Here is a 26,496-nt window from a genome sequence, read left to right as displayed (position 1 = left end):
GCATCATGGCTAAAAAGAGTATATACCTTAATTAAAAAAATACTTTATTGCTAAAAAATGCTAATTATCACCTGAGCGTCAGTGAGTCGTAATAGTAACATTAAAGATCACTGATCACAGATCACGCTAACAAATAAAATAATGAAAAAGTTTGAAATATTGTTAAAATTACTAAAATGTGACACAGACGTGAAATGGGCAAATGCTCTAGGGAAAGTGGTGCTGATAGACTTGCTTAATGCAGGGTTGCCACAAACCTTCAATTCATGAAAAACACAGTATCTGGGAAGCACAATAAAATGAAATATGCCTATAGTGGACAGTGGTGGTGTTAGTACTGGGTTTGCTCAAGGTGGACTTATGAGCTAAATTCTCTTGGTGGTTGTAGGTTTCTTCTTTTTTTAAAAATTTTTGTTTATTTATTGGCTGTGTTTGGTCTTCGTTGCTGTGCACGGGCTTTTCTCTAGCTGTGGAGAGCAGGGGTTACTTTTTGTTGTGGTGCGTGGGCTTCTTACTGCGGTGGCTTCTCTTATTGCGGAACACAGGCTCTAGGTGTGCGGGCTTCAGTAGTTGCATCACGTGGGCTCAGTAGTTGTGGCTCAAGTACTTTAGAGCACAGGCTCAGTAGTTGTGGCACACGGGCTTAGTTGTGGCACACAGGCTTAGTTGCTCTGCGGCATGTGGCATCTTCCTGGACCAGGGATTGAACCCGTGTCTCTGTATTGGCAGGCAGATTCGTAACCACTGTGCCATCAGGGAAGTCCCCATCCACCAAAGTCTTGTGTCCTACTTGGGAAGCGTTTTTGAATTGGCTGGAGTGCCTGCCAGCAAGAGTTTCTCACAACTGTTTTGTGATGTTTTCATGTAGATCACAGGATGGGGTCTTTTGTGAGGTGGCTCTGAGCTGCCTCTGAATTCTTCAACTAGGCAAAATGTTGGTTCTGGTCAGAGCTGCCACTTTACTAGTCTTTTCTGTCCTTTAATGTCCAGCAAAATACTCCTAGTTGTTTTTTTCTGCAGGGCCAGTTTTCACAAAGCAAATTGTGTACTGCTGCAGTTTTATTTGTTTGCTTTGTTTTGAGCATTAAAAAAATAATATCAAATGTTGGCAAGGGTAGAAAGAGTTGGCTTATTTCAAAGATTTGTGGTATAAATGGAAAATTTATAGCCACGTGGCAAGCAATCAATTAAAATATTTTCGTGGGGAAAGGGTGAAAATGCATATTCAGAACAATGAGTTTCACAGGTTAAACACTCCTATATAGACACTACCAGATCAAGGAACCCCCATAACCTCCTTTCTTCTCTCTTCCTGAGTTCTAGCACCATAGATTAGTTTTGCCTGTCTTTGAATTTCCCTTTCATGAGATCATACAGGATGTTCTCTTCTGTGCCTTGCTTCTTTTTATTTTTTATTCTTATTTTTTCTATTTCGGTAAAATACACATAACATAAAATTTACCATTTTAACCATTTCAAGTGTACAATTCAGTGGCAGTAAGTACAGCCTAATGTTGTGTAACCATCACCACTCTCCATCCCCAGAGCATTTTCATCATCTAAACAGAAGCACCGACTCCCCTTTTCTCCTTCTCACAGCCCCAAGTAACCTCTATTCTGCTTTCTGACCCTATGAATTTGCCTATTCTAGGTGCCTCATGTAAGTTGCCACGTATCACAAACAATTCACAATCAACCCTGACCTTTCGTGTCTGGCTTCTTTCACTTTTTATAACGTCTTTAAGGTTCATCCACATTGTAACATGTAGCAGAACTTCATTCCCTTTAAAACATTATTTTTTAATTTTTTATTGTAAAAAATGCTATAAAGTTTACCTATTTATTTATTTATTGACTTAAACAACAGAATTTTATTTCTCACAGTTCTGGAGGCTGGGAAGTCCAAGTTCAAGGTGCCAATATGGTCAGTTTCTGGTGAGGGTTCTATCCCTGGCTTGCAGATGGTTCTACCCCTGGCTTGCAGACAGCTACCTTCTCACTGTCTTCCTCACATGGCAGAGAGAGCAAGCTCTCCGGGTCTCCTCTTCTAAGGGCACCAATCCCATTGGACCAGGACCTTACCCTCATGACGTCATCTCACCTAATTGCCTCCCAGAGGCCCCACCTCCAAATACCATCACAGTGAGAGAGCTTCAGCATATGAACTTGAGGAGGGCACAAACATTCAGTCCTTGCCTGAGTTAGCATTGTTTGGGGGGTGGGGGGGCTGGTACAGGTTACCATCTGCTTTTGACAAGACCCTCATTGAGCAAAAACTGACTAATGATATTTAAATAAGTGACTCCATTTACTTCCCGCCCCATTGCTGTGTACTATTCAAGTCCAAGCCTCTAGGCCTCATTAGTCTTTAGGCAAGAGTCAGGTTAGGCTGCCTGATCCCTCAGATACACACACGCCCAGGAAGGGGGGAGGACGGTTTGGTTTTCGTGTTATTTTTTTTTAATTTTTTATTTATTTTTTAATGAGCTATCTGTGATGTCCTAGAGTTCACAGTACCAGAAGGGTGTACTTGAAGTCATTGAAAGCAGCTCTGGTGACTCAAGCCAGCTCCGGTAATGTGGCTCCTGGGCTGCAGAGTGCAGCTGGGGCAGGGCTTTGGATCGCACCAAGTGTGGCTGCACTGGGTCTTCATTGGTGCACACAGGCTTTTTCTAGTTGTGGAGAGCTAGAGGCTACTCTTCGTAGAGGTGCGCGGGGTGTGTGGGCTTCTCAGTACAGTGGCTTCTCTTGTTGCAGAGCATAGGCTCTAGGTGCTCGGGCTTCAGTAGTTGCAGCATGTGGGCTCAGTAGTTGTGGTACATGGGCTTAGTTGCTCTGAGGCATATGGGATCTTCCTAGACCAGGGCTTGAACCCATGTCCCTGGCACTGGCAGGTGGGTTCTTAACCACTGTGCCACCAGGGAAGCCCTGAGTGTGCCTTTAATGCATGTAGATTGCCTTCATGCTGGGATCACAGTGTCCCTGATCTTTCCTTGCTGTTTTTAGATTTTTAACTCGGTTAGTCTAGTTGTTGGATTAAGGTGATGTCATATCTGTTTGATTTATCAGTGCATCATTTGACAGATGTACTGCCAAGAACTTAATGACAGCTCTGTATTGCCAGTGACAGTTTCTGGCAGCTTAAAGCATTCTGTACTACAGGTTGATACATTACTTTTGGGTTTGCAAGCCTTGGACATAATCCAGGAGAATACAAAAAGTGAAGATGAGATTGATAAATCAGATTTACAAAGTTTAAAAGGAGGATGAAGAGAAAGAGAAAGATTAATCACAAACTCCTTTAGTATACACATATTCAAGTAAAAAACGAGCAAATTATTAAGGGGCAGGATCCCTTGCTCTAGAGTAGACTGGCACTTTCCAGCCAATTTATTTGTGAAGCACCTTTCACTAAGGAGTTTTAATTTTCCTGTTAATCTTCATAATAAAATCACAAATACAGTTTTCCATAGGACTGTGTTGTAAACCCTTGGGATGGCCTATTCACCCATTCATTCACTCATTAAACAAACATTTATTGGGCACTTACTATGTACCAGGCAGTGTTCCAGGCACTTGGGGGTATAAAGTTTACCCTTTTAAAGTATGGAGTTCAATAGGTTAAAAAAAATACAACTCCCCTGGCTCTAAATTTTAAAGTATAAGGAATACAATTATCATGGATAGCTTTCTAGCAAACAGTCAGGTATAAGCAGTGTTGGTAACGTGGCTGATGGATTCATTGTCCAGGACCACATCTCAGTGTCAAGTGGAACTGTATTTCACCCCGAGATTTCAAGCCTGGGTTACTGGGGAGATCACAGACCCTCTGTTGGGGGAGGGGAGCTGGTGCTGAGGAGACATGGGAATTGGTTTTAGACAAGAAGAATGAGAATTCATTGCTTTGAAAAAGTGAAATCCTGGGGCAGTGAAAGTATGTGATGCTATAATGGTAGATACATGTCATCATATATTTGTCCAAACTATAGAATATACTGACACCAAGGAACGCTTATGTATACTATGGACTTTGGGTGGTGATGACGTGTCAGTGTAGGTTCATCATTTGTAACAAATGTCCCACTCTGGTGGGGATGCTGATAACATGGAGGCTACATACCTGGGGGCAGGGAGTATTTGGGGAATCTCCATACCTTTGTGTCAATATTGCTGTGAATGTAAAACTGATCTAAAAATAGTCTAATAAAAAAAGTGAAACCAGTCAGGTTAGGGAGGCAGGTTTTAGGGGTGACTTTATCCATCTTTAGAGAGCCCATCTTTTGTAGTAAGTACACACACACACACACACAACACACACAGGTGCACAACCCCGGTGATGTTGGAACATCCAAGTCTTTCACTCACGATGACAAAGCTTTTTTTTTTTTGGTTTGCTTTGCAGTCCTACCTTATTTTTGCTTATACTGTGTAGCCATATGAATCTCTCTCTCAAACTTCCAGGGCCTTTTGGGGGCAAAATGAGACGTTTCTATACATTGAGTGGGGAGCAGAGGCGCCTGGCTATTTAAATCATTTACCCCTAGAGGTATTCAACATCTACCACCCCGACACTAGAACCTTCTGATCAAGGGACAGTTCCCTCTTCCTAACCCTTGACATGGGTCACGCTGGGTCGCAGAACTACGTTAGGTGATTGGGGGTGCTGGCGTGGTCCTGGGACTTCCCAGGAGAGGTCACCAGCTCTCAGTGCTTTCTGCTTCAGCTCCGGCACTTCCAGGTGACATCCATCCTGGGGTCCAAGGTAGAAGTTCTGAAGGAGTCAGAGAGTTTGAGGTAAGACGCTGGGCCTTGCTCCCGATGGGGCTGGGTACGTGAGCTGTGTTCCCTCTTCCCGTGGCCACCGGGTGAACCAAATTACATTGGAAGAACGCAATTCGAGTAAACCCCCTGCAGCAGAAAGAGGCCATCTCGGAGGGTTCCACCTTTGCGTTGGCCGTGTAAACAGCCAGACCAGATCATCGATGAGGTCCACAGGGAGTTGTTGTGATGTGGGAGCCTTGAGTGACTCCAGGTAGCCTCAGGTGGCCTTCCCTTATCTGCTGGAAGGAACTCGCCCCATGTTTTCCTGGCTGTTACTCCCAGCACGACCAGATATTATGTCTGCCCAGCACCCTCTGGGCCTCATCCTTAAGAACATTCTGGAAGACACTGGCCACCCATTGAGGCCTGCCCTTCTGCTCCCCCCTCTCTGTCTGGTGATGGGGGTTTTTCCTGGAGACCCATAGCTTCTCCCTTCCTAAGCCAAGCCGCCCTTTATGACCCAGCCAAGCCTGGAATTCTCTCTCGGTAGTGTTTCCCAGGACTCCTGACAGTGGCTTCAAAGCTCAGTCCTGCCGCCAGCCTGAAGACAAGCCTATCTCCACCGATTCCTCTTCCTTTTTTATTGCAAATTCATTTGTTAAAAAAATAAAGCCTTTGTGTGGGGATACAGCGATGGGGGATGCGGCCGAGGGGCAGATGGATTCCCCACTGAAAAGCTCAGGGTGGTCTTCTCCGTGGGGGCAGACTGGGCTATTGTCCTTGGGCGCCTCATCAGAAATGCTAAGTCAGTGGGCAGGGCTGTTAGCTCCTGGAGAGATCAAACTGACACTAGCTATTCTGGAAGGGGCGGGCGCCATTAGCATTTCTCTAGCCTGAGGCCTGAGACCCTGGGGGCTGCCTCCAGTGGGGGCCCGCAGACTCCCCTTGGAGCTGGAGAGGGGGCGGTGACCTCCATGAAGAAGTTCTTTAGGGACGCTTGTGTCCCTTGAGGTTGTGCGTGCTGGCTGGTGGGCTTGGGGGCCTTGGCAGTTTCCCCTTCATTATGGGGCATCTCTTCTACGCCCATCCACAAAGGTGGACACTCCCCCAGTTCTCACTCCCACCCTGCCCCATCCTCTCCCCGTCCCCTCCCTCACCAGGCCACACCAGACACAGGCTCCTTGTCATCAGGTGAGGGGTGGCAGGGAGAGCATTGGGCTGAATTCTGGTCCCAGGTCCTGGCAGACTTGCTAGGTGATCCCCTCCAGTAGCTCCCCCTCTCTGGTCCTCATTTCCTCCTCTGTATGGTACTGGAGTCTGTCACTTCCAGCTCAGGGTTTCTGAGACCTGTGACTCTGCAGCCATCCTGCCTGGGTTCGAATCCCAGCTGTGGCCCTGAGCAAGTCACCTTCCCACTCTGAGCCTCAAGTTTCCTTACATAGAACATGAGTGGGCGATGCTAAGTACCTCCCTGGTGGACTGGGAATGTGAGACTCTTTGCAATGCAAGATGCCCTTGGAAACTCAGCTTTCGATTTATTCAAGCTGGGCTCACACAGATACACTTTGTCCAGGTGGCCGCAAGATTTGGCAGCAGCTTGGAGGAAAGAGTTGGCTGCCTCTTGTGTTGTTTGAGAAGTTGCTGGAGAGCTGAGCTGAGGGGGGAAGAAGGACCATTTTGGGGGCTGTGGGGGTACCTGGGTGCTTCTCATGGGACTGACCTATGGAGGTGGGGCACGCAGAAGGGGCAGGGATGCTGTGGTCCCGACAGGGAAGAGGCGGCCTGGGCCTTGGAGGGGCCCCCCTGACGCCTGCCCGCCTGCACAGTGCCGCCCTGGGCCGCGTGCCCCTGCGCTTCGTCCTGCGTGCAGGGCGCGTGGCGCGCCTGTGTCCCGGCCAGGCCGAGCCGCGCTGGGCGCTGAACGTGAAGCGCGCTGTGCTGAGCCTCCTGCAGGGTCGCCCAGGGGCCCACAGCCCCCAGACCGTCGAGGAGGTGAGGTTCGAGCCTGGAGGGGGTGGGTGGTCGAGTGATGGGGGAGGAGGGGGCTGACTGGGTCCCACTCGCCCAGCTGGATATCCTGGGCCGGTGTCCCACCACGTATCAACAACGCGGAACCAGGCTGCTCAAGACCAAGGACCTGGCGCGCTGCTCCGCGCGCAGGGTGCGCGCCTCCCTGCGTTCCCAGGCTCTGCCCGCAGCGGAGGTGAGTGCTGGGCCCGTGCCCCTCCCATCCTCTCTCCTGTTCCGCCTTCTTTCCCCTCCCCTCCCCTCTCCTTAGCCTTCTCCTCCCCTCCCCTCTCCTTAGACTTCTCCTCCTCCTCTTTGTGTTTTCTCCATCTCTCAGCTCCTGTGCTCTCCTGCAGCATCTGTCCTTTCCCTTCCCCCCACTTCCTCTGCTCTCATCCTCCTCCCCCGCCAACCCCTCCCCCTCCCCCTCCCCCTCCCCTTCTTGCCCTCTCTTCCCCTCCGGTCAGTTCGATCAGTAGCTCCCTGCCAGTTATGCAAAGTCTCAGCATCTGGAGGCTGATGGAGGCCTGCGGACTCGGTGATCTTCGTTTTCCAGCGGAGGCTTTATCAGTCCTCTCCTCGGGGTTATGATTTCCGCGCTTTCTTGCTTTTCTTAGCTTTCCACCTCTATCTATGCGGAGCGGGGTCCTGAAGCTCCGAGGTAGCTCCCAGTGGGCTCCCCCCAGCCTTGGCCCTTGCCGCTGGTTTCGGGGGCCCCCGGCGGGGGTGGGGGTTTCCCTCACTGCCCAGGCCTGATCTGAGTCTCTGCCTCTTCCCCCCACGGTCCAGCAGCCGGGCCTGGCCTCCCACCTGACCTGTGTCCAGAGCTTCCAGGCCAGAGGCATGCTGAGGGAGGCCTCCTGCACCGAGCTGGACACCGTGGGGCCCCTCTCCGGGGAGGTCAGTGCTGTGCAGATGCGGACCCTCTCGTCCCTCACGCTGCTGCATGAGATGCCCCAGGACCTGGCTGTCACAGGTGACTGAGGGTGGGCACAGGGACCCTTAGGTGAGCCTCGCAGCCTCCTCTGGCCACAGAGGCTCAAGACAAGCATAGGCTTCATTCCTCTGTCCCTGTCTGGACACCCTTGAACTGTTTATGAAAGTGGCCATTGTCAGGAGAGGCAGCCTCTTTTTCTAGAAGTTTCTCTGGAAGTCTCTGTTGGCTCACATGGCCCGGGATGGGTCTTGGCCTCCTCCCTGGGTGATCCTCAGTGGAGATGGAATCTTCTGGTTCCCAGCTTTTGTGGGAGAATCCACCTTACATCTGATGGACCTTCAACCTGACTGTTTGGGGGTGAACTGACTCAGGTTTCCTGATTTTCTGGGAAGTTCCTGCCAACATACAGCATCCGCTGGAGCTTGGGTCCCCTCTATGATTTCTCACAGAAAGAAACAAGCAAGGCATGCGTCTGAGGGAGAGGTTTTGTTTTGTTTTGTTTTATGATGTAAAAAGAACTATTTCCCTGAATAATAAAATAAGGATGGTTAATTCTCATTGCTGACAGTTTGCAAGGATTTACTGTGAGCCAGTATCTGCGCTGAGAGCTTTATGTGGATTATTTAACTTAATTCTCATTATGACCCCATTAGGAAGTTACTATTATTATATTTTTGATTTAAGGAAACTGTTTCCAAGAGGTAAAATGACTTGTCTGAAGTCACAGAGCTAAGGAGAGGCAGGGCTGCAGCTTGGACCCCTGGGTCTTTTCTGCAGGCCTGGCTGGTAATCAGGTTTGCCTCGAAGGACAGACTCTGTCTGCACCACTCCAGGGAGAACCCAGCAGGTGGGGACGGAAGCCCTGGGTCTTCCCAGCATTCCCTCTGGCTCCGTGGAGCACAGGCCAAGATCCCAGGCTGACCTGCCCCCTGCCCCCTCCCTCAGGCACAGATACTAGCAGTGACTAGGGCATCTAGTGTCAGGACCTGGTGATTCCTCATTGAGTTGAATGAGCTTTTCATCCTATTTATTTTTAACAGCTGTAACTGAGATGTAATTCACATACTGTGCAATTCACCCATTTAAAGTGAACAGTTCAGTGGCTTCTAGTAGAGTCAGGGTTGTGCCTCTGTCATCACAATCAACTTTACTACATTTTCATCACCCCAAAAGACACCTTGCATCCATTTGCCATCACCTCCTGGTCCCCCAGCTCCTGGCAACAACGCATCTACTTCCTGACCCTCTAGATTTGTCCATTCTGGCCATTTCGCGTAAATAGAATCATATAGAATGGGACCTTTTATGACTGGCTTCTTTTACTTCCTGTAGTGTTTTCAAGGTTCATACATGTTGTAGCATGTGTCACAAATTGATTTCTTTTTCTTGCTGAATAATCTTCCATTGTATGGATGAGGTTTTCATGTTTTCTCTGTCAATCCCAAGTGGGCTTTGGAGTCGATTTCTTTGGCCGTCCCTTACTGGTGGGTACCTAGGCTGTTTTCCATCTTTTGCTGTTAGCGGTAACACTGCCATGAATTTCCTTTTGCATGTTCCCCTCACCAGTTGCCAGAATCATGCTGAAGGAAGCATTGGCAGGGGGTAAAGGTGGCTCCCAGGGGTCCTTCTACTCACTCTGGCATTTCCCCCATGCAATCATCCCGGTCCAGCACTTCCCATCTCAGATCCAGACGATGGAGATTTAACCCTGAGCAACCTGTTGTACGAATGGGAAGAGACACCGTCCTGGGCTACAGTGGCCACAGTGGCTGCATCAGTGAGGAAGCTGTGCCTGGCTCAGACCACAAGCTTTGAGGTGAGTGGCTTCTCCAGCCCCAGGCCGGGATCTGCCTGGGGCCTGAGTTCCTGGGACACCCTCCTCTTCCTACTGGATCTTTTATGGTCTACTCGCTCAGATATTCAATATCAGGACTGCTGTGTACTGTTGGGCATGTTGTGCATGGTTGTGAAAGCAAAGAAGGGGAAGAAATCTAGCTTGTGTGTGCAAGCCTTGCCCAAGTGCAGGTTGACTGTGAGCCTAGAGGAGGCCTTTTTCTCATCTGTCTTTCTTTGTGCACACGGTCCTTTTGGGTCTCCAAACTAACCTTCTGGACCTGGCCTGTCCTAGAGATCGCTCAGGAAATCTCTAGCCATACGCAGGCCTCAGCACTGAGGACTTTCCACCAAGTCAAAAACACATGGTCCAGGCCTCCCCTGGAATTCCCAACTGTTTAAAGTCATGGGGTAGACATGGTGTGGGGATCTCACAGCCCAGAGAGGTTCAGAGGGCTCTGAGACACCTGGCTGGTTCCCTCCTTTGCGACTGATGGCAGTGTTTCTGAGAGTACCGAGGCCGTGCTGAGATGATGTGCCTTCTCCCTGCCTGTTTTGTTCTGAGACAGAGCCCTCCAACCACGGGTAAGAGGAGAGCCTGGGAGAAGGCTTAGCACCCTCCCTGGGGAAAGAAAATGATGCATCTGGGCCCCGTGTGGAGCCTGCCTCCCCACGTCGCCTTCCTGATAGGACCTTCCATGTTCACAGGAACCATGTTCCCATTGGCGGGGCCCCATGTGGCTGGTTTGCCCAACCTGTGAGCGCTTCGGTTTGTCCAGCAAGTTGAGGGGCTTACTCTGTGCCCTTATATGAATGAGACAGAGATAGTCCCTGCTCTCCCGGAGCCTAAAATCCAGTGTGGGGGAGATGGACAGTAACCACGGCAAGTGAACGAGGGTTTTAGCTGCTGCTGAGCACTGTGAGAACAGAACAGGGATGTGGTTGAGTGACCTTAGGCCAGGGGTCTAGCAGGAGACATTGGAGTTGACACCTGGGCTGGTCCCTTGAGAATCCAGGGGAAGAGCGCTCCAAAAAGAGGGTTTGGCCAAGGCCAAAGCCCTGAGTCTGAACCTCGTGGGTGTGTTTGGGGAGCAGGCAGCCCAGCCTGGCTGGGACTCGACAGTGAGGACCAGTGGGGCCAGCTCCTGCAGGCCCTCGTGGTCACAGTGCCCTCTAGAACATTCTAGGCACATAGCGATCTTTGTTGTAACCTCCCTGCCATCCACCGCTCAGGGCTGGGTGTCGCCAGTGACATTTTGGGGACTTTCACTGCGTCCACTATTTCTGCCCATCTCAGCAGTGCCGATGACTTCAGCGTGAGAACCCTACCCTTTCCTGGAAGGCATTAGAGATGCTGGGATTTTTCTGGTTCAAGCCCCAGGGCCTGTATGTCAAGGAGAGAAGCATGGGGTGTTCTTGCTTTGATTCCACAACAACCTGGGAGGGTTCAAAGTACACTTGCTTGTTGATTTGGGTTGCAGAAAATTTAGAAATACCTGTATCGCTGGCTGCTTTCATAGGACCGAGGACTTGGGGCTGTTATGTGCCCAGCTGGACCGAAATAGGTCATTCTAGGTGTGGACAGGGCTGGGTGTGGCCCCAGTTCTAGGCATGGTGCCAGGTGTGCCAGGTGCACCCCCTGCCCTCTGAAAGCTCGGCTTTCTGGCAGCACTCGAGTAGGGGGCCTCTTAGATATACAGATGCCCAGACCCCAACCCTTGACGTTGTGGCCTGGCAGGGCTGGGCTGGGAACCAGACATCTGGGTGCAAAGCTGTGTGTTTCTTGGTGCTGCTCACGCAGAATCCATGGAGAAGGATATTGTGAGGCCAGTGCCCATCCAGTCACAGCCTCAGATCCAGGGGTGCCTTTACTGCCGGAAATGTCTCCATCCGGAATTCTCAACCCCAGAGGCTCCTGTGGATGCTGCTGGGTGCGTGAGGTGAAGTGTTTAGTTCAGAAGAGAACAGGGCTGGAGGCATCCAGACTGGGGTTTGTCCCGCTCGGACCCCAGAGGGCTGGATTGAGATGGTGCAGATCCCTGTGTCCTGCTCGGGTGCAGGAAGCGGAGCCAGGTACTCGGCATGCCGGGGTTCAAGGGCCCGAGGTGCCTGGGGAGACAAGCAGAGCAGGGAGGAGGGGTAAAGGGGGCAGGTGGGGTGGTGTGGCATGCAGTTTTAAACGATGGATGTCCGGGAAGGCCTCACTGGGGAGGGATGTTGGATAAAGACCAGAAGGAGGTGAGGAGTGAGTCAGGTGGACAGGGGCTGGGGGGCTGCCAGAGGGGAGGCGCCAGCACATGCTTCAGGGCAGGAGCTGCACAGTGAGCGAGTTTCAGCTCCAGTTTGAGTGGCAAGGAGGCCTTGTGACTGGAGCAGAGTGGGGAGGGCGATAGGGGACAGGGTCACCCCCTTAGAGGAGCACACAGATTGCTTTTTTTTTTTCCCCGCTGCACCGTGTGGCATGCGGGGATCTCAGTTCCCCGACCAGGGATTGAACCCATGCTCCCTGCTGTGGAAGGAGGCACGGAGTCTTAACCACTGGACTGCCAAGGAAGTCCCCAGATTGTTTTTTCTTGGGGTAAATGAGGAGCCTTGGAGGGTGTTGTATAGAGGAGGGAGGTCGCGATCTGATGTATATTTCAATGGTCACATTCTGGCTGAGGGTGGAGAATAGACTGAGGGCTGATGGTTTGCCAGGAGCCAGGTTAAGAGGTGGTTATGGTAACACAAGTAGGAGATGAAGGAGGCTTGGTCTGGGGTAATAGCAGGGGGGCAGAGAGAAAGATCAGATTCAGATATACGTGGAAAAAATGTATCTGAGAATATATTGAATATGTATAAAATATACTGAATATGCCGTCAATAAATACAGACTCTCTAGAATATATGCATATATTGAATGCATATTGAACACTCACATGTACACACAGTATACATTTTGCGTGTGTATAGCAGAGACACCCCTGCGGCTGGCTCTTCACTGTCTCGGGGACCGGGAGCCAAGACCGGGGCTCATTGCTCTCTGACATCCTTGATCTAGTGGGCTTTGTGAGGGTCAGAGAACAGCCCAAAGTAAAGGGCCCTCAGCCCTGTGAGGTGGTGGTCCAAGCCACAGGCTAGTGGGTGACAGAGCCGGCTGCCAGCTCAGGCCCACAGCGGAGATTCTGATCCTGGCACTCCTGACTCCTTGGGCCACCCCGTGCACTGTCGGATGTTTGCAGCATCCCTGACCTCTACCCACCAGATGCCAGCATCACCCCATCCTAGTCATGATAACCCACAGTGTCTCCAGAGGGTGCCTGAGTCCTCTGGAGCACGGTCACTGCCCACTGAGAACCGTCACTCTACATCCTGTGTTCTAACCTGCCCCCTCCCATCTGGCCCCCAGAGCACCACCCTCTGGCCCCCTGACCGGGCATTTCCCCTGATACAGGCAGATCAGGGCCAGGCATGCCGCGGGCCTGTCTCCCCGCCTGGAGACTGGCACTGCCAGCCCCAGAGGGTGCAGGGCAGCTGTCCTGTATTTATAGTCCCAACAAGGAAGCAAATTGTTCCAACTAGGGAGGTCCCCTGGGCTGGGGGTGGATTGCTGAGGATCTTGTTCCTGAAACTGGCTTTTCAGGGATGCCTCAGTGCACATCAAGCAGGGCCTTGGCGCTCCCGGGAGGGTGGAGGGCCCGCCGGTTACCGGGGGGACCGACCCCGTGGGCTTCAGCTAGGAATGCCTTCACGCCTCCGTATTGTTGGTGGGCAGGAGACAAGATTGGTTTTTCAGTCTGGAAACAAAACCAGGACTCAGGACTCAACAGAGAGCAAATTCCCCAGCCTGACCCTCCACAGAGAAGCCCCTGGAGTTTCCACGTGGGGGGCAGCGGGCTGGGATGGCCGAGAGCCTGATGGAGTGAAGGAGAGGTTGGGGAGAGAAACAGGGTGAGTCCCCCGTCCTCCCTTCCAGCCCTGGGGCTGCTAGGGAGGACGCCTGGGGAAGACACAGCTCCTGACCACCTTCCAGGATGCTCAGAGTAGGGCATCCAAGTCACAGGCATTGATTCAGCACTGACTGTGTACAGCCACATGTGAACGGTGGTATGTCAGGTTGGCTCGTACCAATTTGCCAGAGCCAATGGTTAGATTCCAGAAATCCTGCCGGCTGCTTGTTAAATAGACATTACTAAAGATTAAGTTATACTGACTTACAATGAAAATGAGTCATATTTGCAATAAAGGTAATGAGTATTCAAAATCATCACTACCTAGTTATCCTAGTTATTTTACGACGTTTTTGTCTCTGCACTGGAGGTTATTTGCATCAACCGTAGTGTGGAAATACGACGCAGTGTCGTGCTTCTGCCCAGTGACACCCATGTCTGTGTTCAGTGGTGGCACTCGGGGCGCTGGCGAGGGGCCACGGTGGGAGTATTCACACCGCGGAAGCTGGCTAATAGGGCTTGCTTTTTCTCCCCCATGGCCTTGAGTGTAGGACACTGATTAAGAGTATGGGTTCAAGGGAGTTCCCTGGTGGTCCAGTGGTTAGGACTCTGTGCCTTTATTGCCGAGGGCCCTGTTCGATCCCTGGTCAGGGAACTAAGCACCCTGCAAGCCACACGGCGCGGCCAAAAGAAAATTAAGTAAAAAAAAGTATGAGTTCAAGTCTCGGCTCTGCCATTTCGTAGCTGTGTGGCCGCTGGCAGCTGACTTAACTGCTCTCCGTCAAGCGGGGATAATGACAGCCCCTCCTCATAGGGTGAAGGTCAAATAAGATGGTGCCTGTAAAGTGCTGAGAACAGCGCCTGGCACACAGTCAAGGCTTCGTACAAAGTAACCATTGTTGTGGTTATTATGTTGTTGTTATCCTTGTGCATCGCAGTTGTTAGTGGTGATGGGGGTGACAGGCTTCTCACCCAGGAGGCAGGAACGACATCCTCCTTCCTCCATCCCACGAGCCTTCTGGGATGAACTCCCGTGGTCCCTCCTGCCGTGCCTGGTGCTGGAAAGCTAGTCCTGAAGCCAACACTGTGGCCTGAGGCCTCCCAGAGCAGGAGGCGTGCTCCTGAGAGGATGCCCAGCCAGGCCTGGCGGCTGCACACTTCCTACAGGTCTTAAAAGCACGCGTGTTCCGAGTCTAGGGAGTCACGGATGACGCCCAAGAAAGGCAGCCACCAGCGGGAGGGAAATGCAGCTGAGCCTGTCCAGAAGGTGGCAGGGTTCCTGGGGTAGCTGCCCCAACCTAGGCTGACATCAGTCAGGGTCACCGTGAAGGTGGTGGTTGGTCTCCATAAAGGGCTGGCTTGTGTGTCCTGTGTGAGGACGTAAAGGCAGAACTAAAGGTCCCCACCAGCTCCACCTGCAGAAGGCACACGATGAGAATGCTGCCCAGACCCTGAGGGGAGGGGAGGGTGGGCTAAGCTGGCCCGTGAGGGACCTCTTTCGCATTTGCATCTTGCTGAGGTCAAGCTGTGTGCACGGGGACTCAGTCCCAGCCGCTCAGAGCAGAGGAGGCCCGAGGTGAGGCAAACCCGTCCCGGCAGCAGTGGACCCCTGGCTGGGTGGGGTGAGGGCTCAGTCTTGGCCTTGGCCAAGCCCAGCAGGAAGCCAGGACCTCGTCACCCTTTCTGTGGCTTTGGGTTCAGCCGAGGCAGAGAATCTGAGACTGAAGAGGCACCAGGGAAGGAAGGCGGGATGTAGGGCTGGCATCCCAAACCAACTGTCTCCTGAAACCCGAGAGGTGCGGGCTCTGAATAGAGTCCTTTATTTCCTTGAGCTTTTGGAGACGTGGGGACTGTGCTGGTTTAGACCTGCGGACAAGGGGCAAAAACTGCAAACCCCTGTTGATGAGCCATTACCACTCATAATTCTGAAAAACGTTCACATATTTTTTTCATTAAAAATATCAGAAAAGATGACATATGCTGACTCATTATAACTAGGTTATAATCATAGGGAACGTGTATTGAGCTTTTATTAGCGCATAAAGCCCACAAATACAGATGCCATGTCTCTTTTCACCCCCACATCCCTGGCCCCTAATTCATGCCTGGCACGTAGTAGGTGCTCAGTAAATGCTTGTTAAATTAAAGAATAAAAATGGGCCAGCCTGTGTGCCAGGAGCTTAGGATTCACTGGAGAGAAGCCCAGACGAGCAGCCTCATCTCTTTGGGTCTGTGACACCGTAGGTGGGAGACTCTGGTGTTCCCAGCCATGTCTGGAGGCAGGGGGATGGATGAGGGGACCCTTGGGGTTCGGGCCTCTCACGCTGCCCCCTCTGATTTCCAGGCTGCAGAGCTGTTCCTGACGCTGGTGTCCGAGCTCCGGGGCCTCTCTGCGGATGAGCTCATGGAACTGTGGGGGCATTCTTTTTTCAAATGCCGAGACAACTGGTAAGGGCCTCTGCCCGAGTTGGGGGCTGGGCCAGGAACCGGCTGGGGGCCCTGCGGGGCTGTGGCATCTTGATGCTGTCCTAGATCCCCATTGAGAGATGGTTGGTGACATTTCAGCTCATCCTTGTGATATTTTATCTCATCCCTGTGATACAGACTTGTCCTTCAGTCTGGGGATGTCTGCCAAGAAGGCGATTAAGAGGGGAGCTGGGAGGTTCCCACGGGTCGGTTGGGAGACTGGAGGCTGCAGGGCCTGGCCAGATAAAGGCAGGCATTGTTCCCTCCCCACACAGGGACCCTCTTGCTGAGAGCTGGAATTAGCATTCCAATGCGCCTTGGGTACCCTTTTGCTTGGCGGTGGGGTGCTGGGCAGGGCTGGGATCCCACCCCCAGACCCTGCTGATGTGGGGCCAGCAAGGGGTGCGGAGAGACCCCCAAGGGTGGAGGGGAGCCTCTGAGGACCTAACTCCATGGGCCGAGGGCTGTGCAGCTCCTTCCCCAAGTCCAGCCGTTTCCCAGGCCCCTGAGATCCAGATTTCAGGCCTGTGAGCTTTTCAAAGGCTCTCAAAAAGATTTTCAGACCTGAAAAAATGTTATCGACTTGGAAATATGAAAGACCACCTCTCCCCATCAACGTTACCAAATGTCTAATTGAATAACCACCAAACTTAGGAGCTAATCATGCACAGATACCTTCCAGGCCATTTCTCTGTATTCATTCATTTAATCCTCACAGTGACCCCATGAGGTAGATGGTTTTATTCCTATGTTACAGCTGTGGAAGGAAACCAAGGCACAGAGCAGTTAGGAAATTTGCCCAAAGTCACACAGCAGAGTTGAGATTTGAACCCGGGTGGTCTGTGCTTCTCCATCGAATTCTTACGGGCTTAAAGAGACGTGATATCTGACTCGGACAGTTTTAATTATCTTTGATATAGAGAGGGGCGTCTGAGTCCTCACGTGGAGCTGCCTGTTCCTGGTCACTCACCCTGCTTTGTCACTCGGGATTTTCCCACAAGCTCCTGTGTCTTGCTTGTCTACCTAGATGTCAGGAGTCAGGGAGGCAGGGGACCATCCCCGACTCTAGAAGTTTCCAAGAGGACTGATACTCTTGAGAGATTTCTCTTACCCTCATTTCCTCCTCCATTTCTTCCCAGAGGCTGGTTTTCCAGGGCCCAAATTGATAAAGAAAAGAGAGGAAATAAAATACAAGGGCAAGAGATGGGAAGGACAGGAGGGATGTCCCTCAGACGAAGTGGCCTGTGTTCCTGAGAGCTCATGCTCATCTTGGGGCTGCTCCGGTCATAAGCATTCCCATTTTATAAGTGAGCAAACTGAGGCCAGAGACTGTTCATGTGCAGATGGTGTGTGTGGGGTGGGGGTGCGGCAGTGCCTGGTCCTCTGTGGCCATGGGTGCCACTCATCAGGGTTGAGGGGGTGGGCCCTGCACAGCGCCCTCCTCCACTGTGTGTCCTGCTGCCTCACATGACCTCAGGTCGGAGAGCATCCCGTTTTTACTGTGACCTAGGCACCCCTCCCCGCCCCCGTTCAGTCATCATTTCCCTGTTTAGACCCATCATTGTGCAAAGGTTGAAAACCTTTCCTGAACTTCTCAACCTTTCTGTAATCTCAAAAAACAGCAAAAGAAAGAAAGATAGATCCTGATGTTGGGCTGCGAGCGTTAGAGGTTTAATTAGAGGCAACCTGCCAGCTGTTGGTTCCTGTTCTCTATAACGGGTTCTTACCCTGCTTGGTAACTGTGGTTGGTTTCGGGAAAGCGGTGGGCAGGGACTCAGGTCACCCCAAACCGCTGTATCTCCAGGGTGGGCAGAACTACCAGGCTTTAGACTGGGCTGCTGGTGCCTCCGTGGCCCTAAGAGCACAGGCCTTGGACAGGCTGCCTGGCTCCCAGGCCCGGCCCGGCCCCTTCCCAGGGGTGTGAGTGTGGACTCGCCCCTGCTGTACCTCTCCAAGCCTCCGACCATTCCCGGGTGACCTGAGGCTGTGCGAGAGGAGTCCTGGAAGGCATCTGGGCTTGTGGGTCACCATCGTGACATTCCCTGGGCCTCTCTCCATCTCAGGCAACCGCTGGTGGATGCCCTGCCCTCCTGTGGCACCGAACCCTGCGTGGGCCTCATGGTGGAGCTCATTGTGTCCGGGGAGGTGGAGGCAGACGAGATGGAGGCGTGGCTCTGGTCGCTGGCCTTCATCCCACAGCCCTCAGATGCCATGGTCCACGTACTGCTGGTGAGTCCCTGCACCCATGCCGCCGCATGTCGTCCCTCCCCTGCTCCACTGCTGATTGGATGCAGCGGGGTGGGGCAGGGGGCCTGTTCTCCTCGGGGCTTTGTGTCAGTGCCTGGTGGGATGCAGCAGAGGTGGGTCAGAGAAACCTGGGTTTGAGTCTCAACAGTGTTCTTCCCAGCTGTGTGATCCTGGGCAAGTGACTTGATCTCTCTGAGCCTGTTTTCTGATCTGTAAGATGGGGATGGATGAGAAATAAGATGCTGAATGTGAAGTGATTCTCCTCATGCCTGGCACAGAGTCCAAAGCGCTTTAAATTAGAGCTGCTATTACTCTTGTAATTAAGCAAATTTATGAGTCTTGCAATTAGGAAAGCATGTGAAACTAGGCCAACAGTTTCTAACCACCCACAGAGGTCTTATTTAACCCCCGCGATGCCTCTGTGAAGTAAATGATCTTACTCTCATTTTACAGATGAGGAAACTGAGGCCCAAGGAGGCTGGGTGGCTGGGTGGTGCAGCGGCTGTGCCTTTCCCTTGGACCACGGGGTGTGTCCTCACTCACTTGGGGGCGGGGGTCACTTGTCAGTCCTCACCCTGCCATCCCACACTGGCAGTGGTCCAGGATTCAGAGGTTCCCAGGGGCGAGTGGGAGGGGTGATGGGCCAGCCACGGTCCCCGGGAGTGTGGGAGACCCCTGTGCTGGCCGGTGGGGAGGTCTCCAGCAGGATCTGTTAGTGCCTCATGCTGGTCAGACTCTGGCTGAGCATCCAGGTGGGGGTGTGGGGAGCACTACCCCCCGGCCTGACCCCTGACCCCAGGGCCTGCAGTGGGGCCATTCAGCAGGGAATCAGGCACCGCGTGGGAGCCCTGCCCGCGCTGGGCCTCGAGGGGCATCGCTCACAGCCTAGCAGGTGACGCTCTGGCCACAGGGACATCCGCGCCATCCAGGGCCTGCGGGGGCTCAGCCAATGCTGGGCAGGGTCAGGCTCCCTCTTCTTTCTTTTCTCTCCCTCCTTTGTGTGTTTGGCATGAGTGTGGTGGCCAAAGGCACAGACTCTGGCCAGCTCAATCCCCACGTCGGATCCCAGCCCTCTCCCTGCCAGCACAGCCTCGGGCAAGGGGCTTCCCTGTTCTGTGTGATGCGGGGACCTTGTAGGGTGATGCTTGGACGAGTGGTCGTTATGATGTGGGCTAAGTGTTACATACGCGCTGGTGTTGCTGCTGTGACCACTTGCCAGGGACACTCGGTGAGCACAGTAGGCGGGTCCCTAGGCTCTTGGAGCCCAGGATCCTCCCTCGTCTGCCTCCCGCAGGCTCTCGGCCCACTAGACCAGAGCTTGCACCTCTCTGGACTGTATCTGCTTGTTCTCTCCTCCGGTCACAAGGATGCATGTGTTCTGTGCTGGGCGTGTGCTGGGGATGCCGGCTTGTTTGGTGCACCTGAAGGGGGAGGATGGGAGGGGGAGGGGAGAGAGAAGAAGAGGAAGGAAGGCAAGAGATTATTTTAATATACTTTCTATTTTAGGATAATTTTAGATTTACAGAAAAGAGGGCAAAGACAGTGCAGAGGGTTCCTGTACACCCCTCACTGCTTCCCCCATTGTTAATGTCTCAAATCACCAGAAATTATTTACCACAACTAAGAAACTGACATTGGTACCTTACTACCAACCAACTCCAGCTGTTCAGATCCTACCGCTCTTCCCACTAATGTCCTCTGTTCCAGGGTCTTACTTTGCAGTTAGGGGGTGTGTGTGTTTACATTTTGAACTATACATTCAGGAGACTGCACTACTCTTAAGGATCCACTTGGATGTTTTTACATCCATGTTCACCTGTGTAACCACTCCTGGAACAAGATACAGGACATTTCCAGCTCCCAGTTGGCGACCCCAAAGGTCACAGTGATTCTGATCTTTCTGGCCATCACCAGGTGTTGTTTGCTTCGGGCGTTCTCATCCGTGGGCTGGTGTACATCTAAATTCTGGCTTCTTTCTCTAACGTCCTCTGTGAGACTCTGTTCATGCCGTGTGTGCGTGCACACATGTGTGTCAGGACCTTGCTCTGTTCCGTTGCTGGGCTGTGTAAACGGTGTCTTTTGATGAGCAGAAGTTCGTCATTTTGGTGAAGTGCAGCTGGTCCATCTTTTCCAGCTGCTGCTTCACCTCCTCAAGGTCACGGTGCTTCCTATGATTTATTTTCCTTCCAGGTTTACTGCTTGGCCTTTTGGGGAGGTTTGGTTTGGAGACGGGGAACTGTATTTGGGACAAGATGAATGGGTGTTAAAGTCACCTTGGAAAAGTGGTTATAAGCTTGGAGGACAATTTTATCTTTCCATCTTTAGAAATTAAAGAGAAAGTTGAACATTTTAAGCAGACTTTTAATTGAAGTGTAACTAAATCTTTTTAAAAAATTATGATTTCCTTAAAATACTTTTTTTTTTTGAGAACTTTATTATTTTTTGGCTGTGTTGGGTCTTCATTGCTGTGCGTGAACTTTAGTTGTGGTGAGCAGGAGCTACTCTTCGTTGTGGTGTGTGGGCTTCTCATTGTGGTGGCTTCTCTTGTTGCGGAGCATGGGCTCAAGGCACACAGGCTTCAGTAGTTGCAGCATGGGGTCTCAGTAGTTGTGGCACATGGGCTTAGTTGCTTCGTGGCATGTGGATTCTTCCCGGCCCAGGGATCGAACCCATGTCCCCTGCATTGGCAGGTGGATTCTTTTTTTTTTTTTTTTTCAGTTTATTTTTTTTTGGCAGGTGGATTCTTAACCACTGTGCCAGCAGGTAAGTCCCTTAAAATACTTTTTTATTTATTATTTTTATCTTGGCTGCACTGGGTATTAGTCGCGACATGCCGACTCTTAGTTGCTTGTGCATGCTGGATCTGGTTCCCCGACTAGGGATCGAACCCGGGGCCCCCTACACTGGGAGCGCAGAGTCTTACCCACTGGGCCAACCAGGGAAGTCCCTAAGCAAACCTCTCTAAGTCAGAGATTTTGGCATTGAGATCTGGTGTTCTAACTCTTGTGACATCGAGGGAGGCTGGCCCTTCTGGACAGACCCCCAGGGCCGCCACCAAATGAACAGGGTTATTACTTTCTGGACCCTCTCGGAGCCCAGGCCTGACGCTGGCCCAGCTGTCCTGGCCCTGCAGCTTCCCGCTGAGGCCTCGCTCCCCACAAACCAAGGGGCTCCAGCTGTTCGGGCCTCCCCACAGGAGGCTTCTGCCTCCATCTTTGGCCCTGGGAGGGCCCGAGTCTGCCCTGCCTTCCCGCCGGCAGCCTTCCTGGGGCAGAGCGGGCAGAGGCGGGAACCCTCATCCCGCGGGTCCGAGTGGCTTCTCTCCATCTTTTCATAACCCCTGCCTCCCAGCCGAGCACTGCTTTCCCTCCTCTGAGTTAAGAAAACAGAGCGTTTGTTTTCATTTGCCAAATCTGGAATAACATTGAACGTACTTTTCCAAGCCACAGGTCCCCGCTGCTTCCACAGGGGAAACACACACATGCTCCAAGACTCATGTACATATACCCTGAGGATGGTTACGTGGGAACATACGGGCACACACACCCACACGGGGACGTGTATCTACATGCACCCAGGCATCGAGACATTTGAGACATACACACCAAGACTCACACACATGTACCTGGATATGCAGATGTACTCACATAGCGTGCCTTACATGTATACATGCACACGAACACACACACACCAGGACACTCACACAGGGACAAGTGGGGACACCCACTCATGCCTGGACACACACCCCCAGGATAAACTGGGACATGTGTGCAGTCATACATTCGGACACGCATGTGTACACACAGGGACAGACCCACACGTGCACACACACCAGGGCACACTCAATTGAGTGTGTGCACACGCACCAGGACACGGGTACCCTGAGGTATGCAAGTACACTGAAACACACGCACAGCCACCCAGGAAAGGGCACATTCACAAACACTGAGGTTGTAAAATGCACACACACTGAGATGCACGCACGCAGATACCCTCGTGTGGCCGCACAGACCTGGTTAAGACCATGAACCCAAGGGAAGAAGAGCTGGTGCAGAGGCTGTGTTGCCTCCAGGCTACCAGGCGGTCCCTGCTTTGGGCTGTAGGAGTAATAGAGGCCACTGCCCGGTGCCCAGTGCCCGGGCCTGGTTTTCATAAGTGAGCCCAGAATATGTATTTTGAGAAACAGTGAGTGTAGGGGTAGCTCCCACCTGTGAGCCAGACCCTGCAGGGTCCAGGTTGACTCCACAAACTTCTGGCTGGGTGACCTTAGGCAAGTTACTTAACCTCTCTGTGTCTCAGGATCTAAGCAGGTGACACATGTGCCCTGTTAACAGCAGTGCTTGGCACAGAGGGAGTGCTGTGTGTTTATTAAATAAAATATGTCTCTCTCGCTTTTCTTGCAACAGGCCGATAACAAGTGCTCCCCTGTCCTGAGCCTCCCATCCCCTACTTTTGCCTTCCTCTCGGCTGTAAGCTTCAGTGCCCTGGAATAAGGGTGGCTGAGCACCGGGCTGGAGCTCTGCTGAGCAGCTGGAATGACTCTCGTCCGACTCAGCCTGGGCTGAGTCCCTGCCATTGCAAGGCCCCTGGAAGAGAGGGGCCTGTCTGAGCTGGGTGGGTTGGGCAGTCTGACCCCCAAAGGGGCACTGGGTCTCTTCCTGTTCGTCAGGGAACCAGACCCAAGGGCCCCAACGTGTGCTGTGGGAGAGTCTTGATTTTCAGGCATTTTTTGAGCTGGTCGATAAGCATAGCCATTATTAAAAATTGAAGATCTAACCTTGCAGTTCGAGAAATCACATTAAAACAAAGGTAAGAGATAGTTAATTTCTAACACTCTTACTGTGTGGTCCCGTGTCCACACCCTCAGGCTTATTTCCGTCGCGTGTGTCGTGTGTGGTCCAGTCACAGGATGTGTCCCTGTGCTGCTGACTCCCCATCTTTTCCCAGCTCCCTTATAGTGACTCAGCTGAAATCAACCAGGACGCTGTACATGAGGGGCTTTCTTATTTCCTGGGTCAGTGTTATCGAGCTCAGGTTCAGCTGCTCACTGCTCAAAAGCCAATACTTTGAGAGGCAAGTGTCAGTAGGAAGGAAAGGTGCTTTAATCAGAAAAGCTGGCAGTCTGGGGAGAAGGTGGACTCATGCCCAGAGACCAACTCCGAAGATTCTGCTCAGCCAGGACAATGTTTAAAGGGAAACGGCGGGGGGGGTGGGGGGGGGTGGAATCTCAGTGAATCGTCGAGGCAGGAGGTTGGGTTCTGCATTGTTCTCTATTGCGTGCAGACTGGTTGGCTCTCTCTTCAAATGTTATCTTGCCTGGTGATCCGCCTGCAGGATTCCTTAGGTGGGTATTGGGGGTATAGAACTAATCATTCTTTAACTACTTAATTCTTTATTCTTACTTCTTTTTATCTAGGGAAAGAGTCGACAGGCTAGGCAAGGCATGGCGTACATTCAGGAGAGCATACGTCAGGAGGAGTTTTTTTTTTTTTTTTTAAATACATTTATTTATTTATTTATTTATTGGCGTGTCTGTCAGGTCTTCGCTGCTGCTTGCGGGCTTTCTCTAGTTGCGGGGAGCAGGGGCCACTCTTTGTTGAGGTGCACAGGTATCTCATTGCGGTGGCTTTTCTTGTTGCGGAGCACAGGCTCTAGGCACGCAGGCCTCAGTAGTTCTGGTGAGTGGGCTCAGTAGTTGTGGCGCACAGGCTTAGCTGCTCTGCAGCACGTGGGATCCTCCCAGACCAGGGATTGAACCCGTGTCCCTTGCATTGGCAGGCGGACTCCCAACCACTGCGCCAGGAGGAGTTAGTTTCAATTGCTTACTGATCTTCCTATAATGAGGTTTTTAAGGTTAGAGGGGGACAGATACGGGCACACAGGAAGGGGGCAAAAGAGCTGCTTTCATCAGTAGGTGGGCTGGGCTCTTGCTAACCATTTACCCTAATCCCACTGGCCGTGCCTTTCCCTTTAGTTTCTTTCGGATTGGACCCAGAGCCACCTCTGTTAAAGACAAAGTCTCTAATTACTCAGAGCAAATCCTTTCCTCTTTGCACCTTTTTGCCCAACCTCCTGTCAAGACCCCGAGAGGGGAGCAAAGCCAATGCTGGGTGCCTTCCAGCCCTTACCAGGTCCAGGACAGCGCGGCCCCGAGAGCTCCAGCTGACGAACGGGGGTACGGTGGCTTGGGAGCCCTCTCAGCCCTTGCCAGCCCCTCCCTCTCACTCCCAGAACTGGAGGCAGGTGATGCTGTTTGAAGAAAACCAGCCTGGTTGGGTGGCAGGACCCAGCTTGTCTGGTTTCCGTCTCCTGTGCTGTGGACAGAGGGGGCCTGTGCCTGCTTCCTGGGGAATGTGTGGTCCCAGAAGAGAGGGTGGGTTTCTCGTGCAGCTTTACAGAAGGACACAGAAAACTGGCTCCCTTGTTTTGCCCATTGATCACAGAGAGAGAACTGGTTTTAGGTCTTGCACGTTTCATATATCTTGGGAGGTGGCAGAGGCCGTGCCGCCATTTGGGGTGGGTCCTGACACTTTGTCTGGGATTCTCCATCATATTCTACCCAGAAAAACCTCTGCACCCTGCTCCCCCAAACTGGTGATCTAGCTCAGGGTTTCTCAGCCCTGGCACTGTTGACATTCGGGGCTGGCTTCTGTGTTGGGAGGGGGGCTGTCCTGTGTCTGGGAGGGTGCCAGCAGCACTGCTCCCCAGTTGTGACGGCTCACACCGTCTCCAGACATTGCCAAGTGTCCCCTGGCCCCATGTTAGCCTGAGATATGGTTTTCCATCCTGAATACACATCAAGGGTCATCTGGGGCATTTTAAGAAGTGCTCCGTGCAGGTCCTGCCGCAGACAATTTATTCAGACCCTCAAGGGTGGGGGGCTGGGGCCTCTGTATTCTTAAGGAACGTCCCAGGCCCCATCTGCACATGGTGAGGCCTTGGAGGGGCCACTTACCAGGCTTCTTATCCAGAGTGGGGCCGGTTTCTGGTCCCAGCCTCTGCTGCAGACCCCGGGGGCCAGCCCCAGTGCCTTCCTAGGCATCTCAGCTCTGGTGCACAACCTCTGTGTGTCTCTGGACGGACCCTGTGAGCAGCTGCCTGGTGTCGGCTCCCTTGTGAAGATCCTGGGAGATGCCTTGGGTGCCAACTGCACCTTCCAGGAGTCCTCAGGTGCCGATCAGGTGAGGACAGCCCGCACCCTGTGCACGGCCCCTTGATGGGGCTGAGTGGGTGGGCTGGGCTCACCCATCGGAACTCAAGGCCCCACCCCCTTCTTGTTTCAGCTGCAGCTTGTGCTAAAGGCCATTGGCAATGCTGGCCTGGCCGCCACAGCCCTCACCTCCAAGCTGAGCACCTGTGTGTCCCTGAGGAGCTGCCCGCCTGAGATCCGGCTGGGGGCCATCCAGGCCTTCCGGAGGGTTCCCTGCTCTGCAGATGTGAGCTCCTGGGTGTTATTTCATTGCGGTCAGCACTGGGCAGTAGTGGGTCTCGAACCGCTGTTAACGCACTGCTTCATTTGCTCATTCGTTCATCACGTTTACTGAACACCTGCTACATGCTGGGCACTGGGGTAGGCACTGGTGTGAACAGGTGTCCAGGTCTCTGTTCTCATAGAGCCTGTGTCTGGTGTGGGAGGCATATATTTATCAAATAAATACACAAATAAGTGTATGATTAACAAACAGACTACATATAAGCCATCTGTGTTGCAAATCCTCTTGTTCAGGGGTCAGCAAGCTATGGTCCATGGTCTGCATACAGCTTACTGCCTGATCTTCTATGTTGTTTTGTTGGAACACAGCTGTGCCTGTTCATTTATATGTGTGGTCTGGGCTGCTTTCTTGTTACCATTGCAGAGCTGAGTAGTTGCAAGAGAGATTGCATGGCCTGCAAAGGCAAAAAACAAACAAAAACCAAAAACTATCTTTCCTTTACAGGAAGTTTGTTGACCCCTGGACTAGTGGGTCCTGTCTCACTTAGCATCAGAGCCAGAGTCCTTCCTGTGATCTGACCACTGAGCCACTAGTACCTCTTGTCTTCATCTCCTACTTCGCTTGCACCCCCTCCCCAACTCCTCACCAGCCACGCTGATCTCCCTGTTGTTCTTTAAGCCTACAGGGCTCCCTTCTGCCTCAGGCCATTTGCACATGCTGTTTTCCTTTCCTGGAATTCCTTTCCTCTGGATCTCCCCAGGCTTTACTCCTGTATCTCTGGAAGGCCTTTACTTAGAAATCACTGGACTGTGGGGGTCTTCTTTGGCTATTTCACCTGAAATTGACCTTTTCAAGGTCATGCTTCCTGCTTCCCCATTTTATT

General features: G+C 52.2%; 1 protein-coding gene across 1 annotated transcript in view; it reads left to right on the top strand.

The window, feature by feature from the left end:
• LOC130861610 (uncharacterized) overlaps positions 1–26,496 on the top strand; it is a 169,693-nt gene that overhangs the window by 6,814 nt on the left and 136,383 nt on the right. The window contains exons 4-12 of the mRNA XM_057750656.1: positions 4,724–4,794; positions 6,588–6,753; positions 6,830–6,964; positions 7,561–7,744; positions 9,391–9,521; positions 15,812–15,915; positions 17,997–18,162; positions 25,176–25,361; positions 25,464–25,616. Coding sequence (XP_057606639.1) covers positions 4,724–4,794; positions 6,588–6,753; positions 6,830–6,964; positions 7,561–7,744; positions 9,391–9,521; positions 15,812–15,915; positions 17,997–18,162; positions 25,176–25,361; positions 25,464–25,616 — 1,296 coding nt within the window. The remainder of the gene's footprint in view (positions 1–4,723; positions 4,795–6,587; positions 6,754–6,829; positions 6,965–7,560; positions 7,745–9,390; positions 9,522–15,811; positions 15,916–17,996; positions 18,163–25,175; positions 25,362–25,463; positions 25,617–26,496) is intronic.

This window comes from Hippopotamus amphibius, chromosome 9, assembly GCF_030028045.1.
Source record: "Hippopotamus amphibius kiboko isolate mHipAmp2 chromosome 9, mHipAmp2.hap2, whole genome shotgun sequence".
In the NCBI taxonomy this organism is placed as follows: Eukaryota; Metazoa; Chordata; class Mammalia; order Artiodactyla; family Hippopotamidae; genus Hippopotamus; species Hippopotamus amphibius.
The sequence above is the reverse complement of the archived record's forward strand: the minus strand, read 5'-3'. Positions and strand labels throughout refer to the sequence as shown.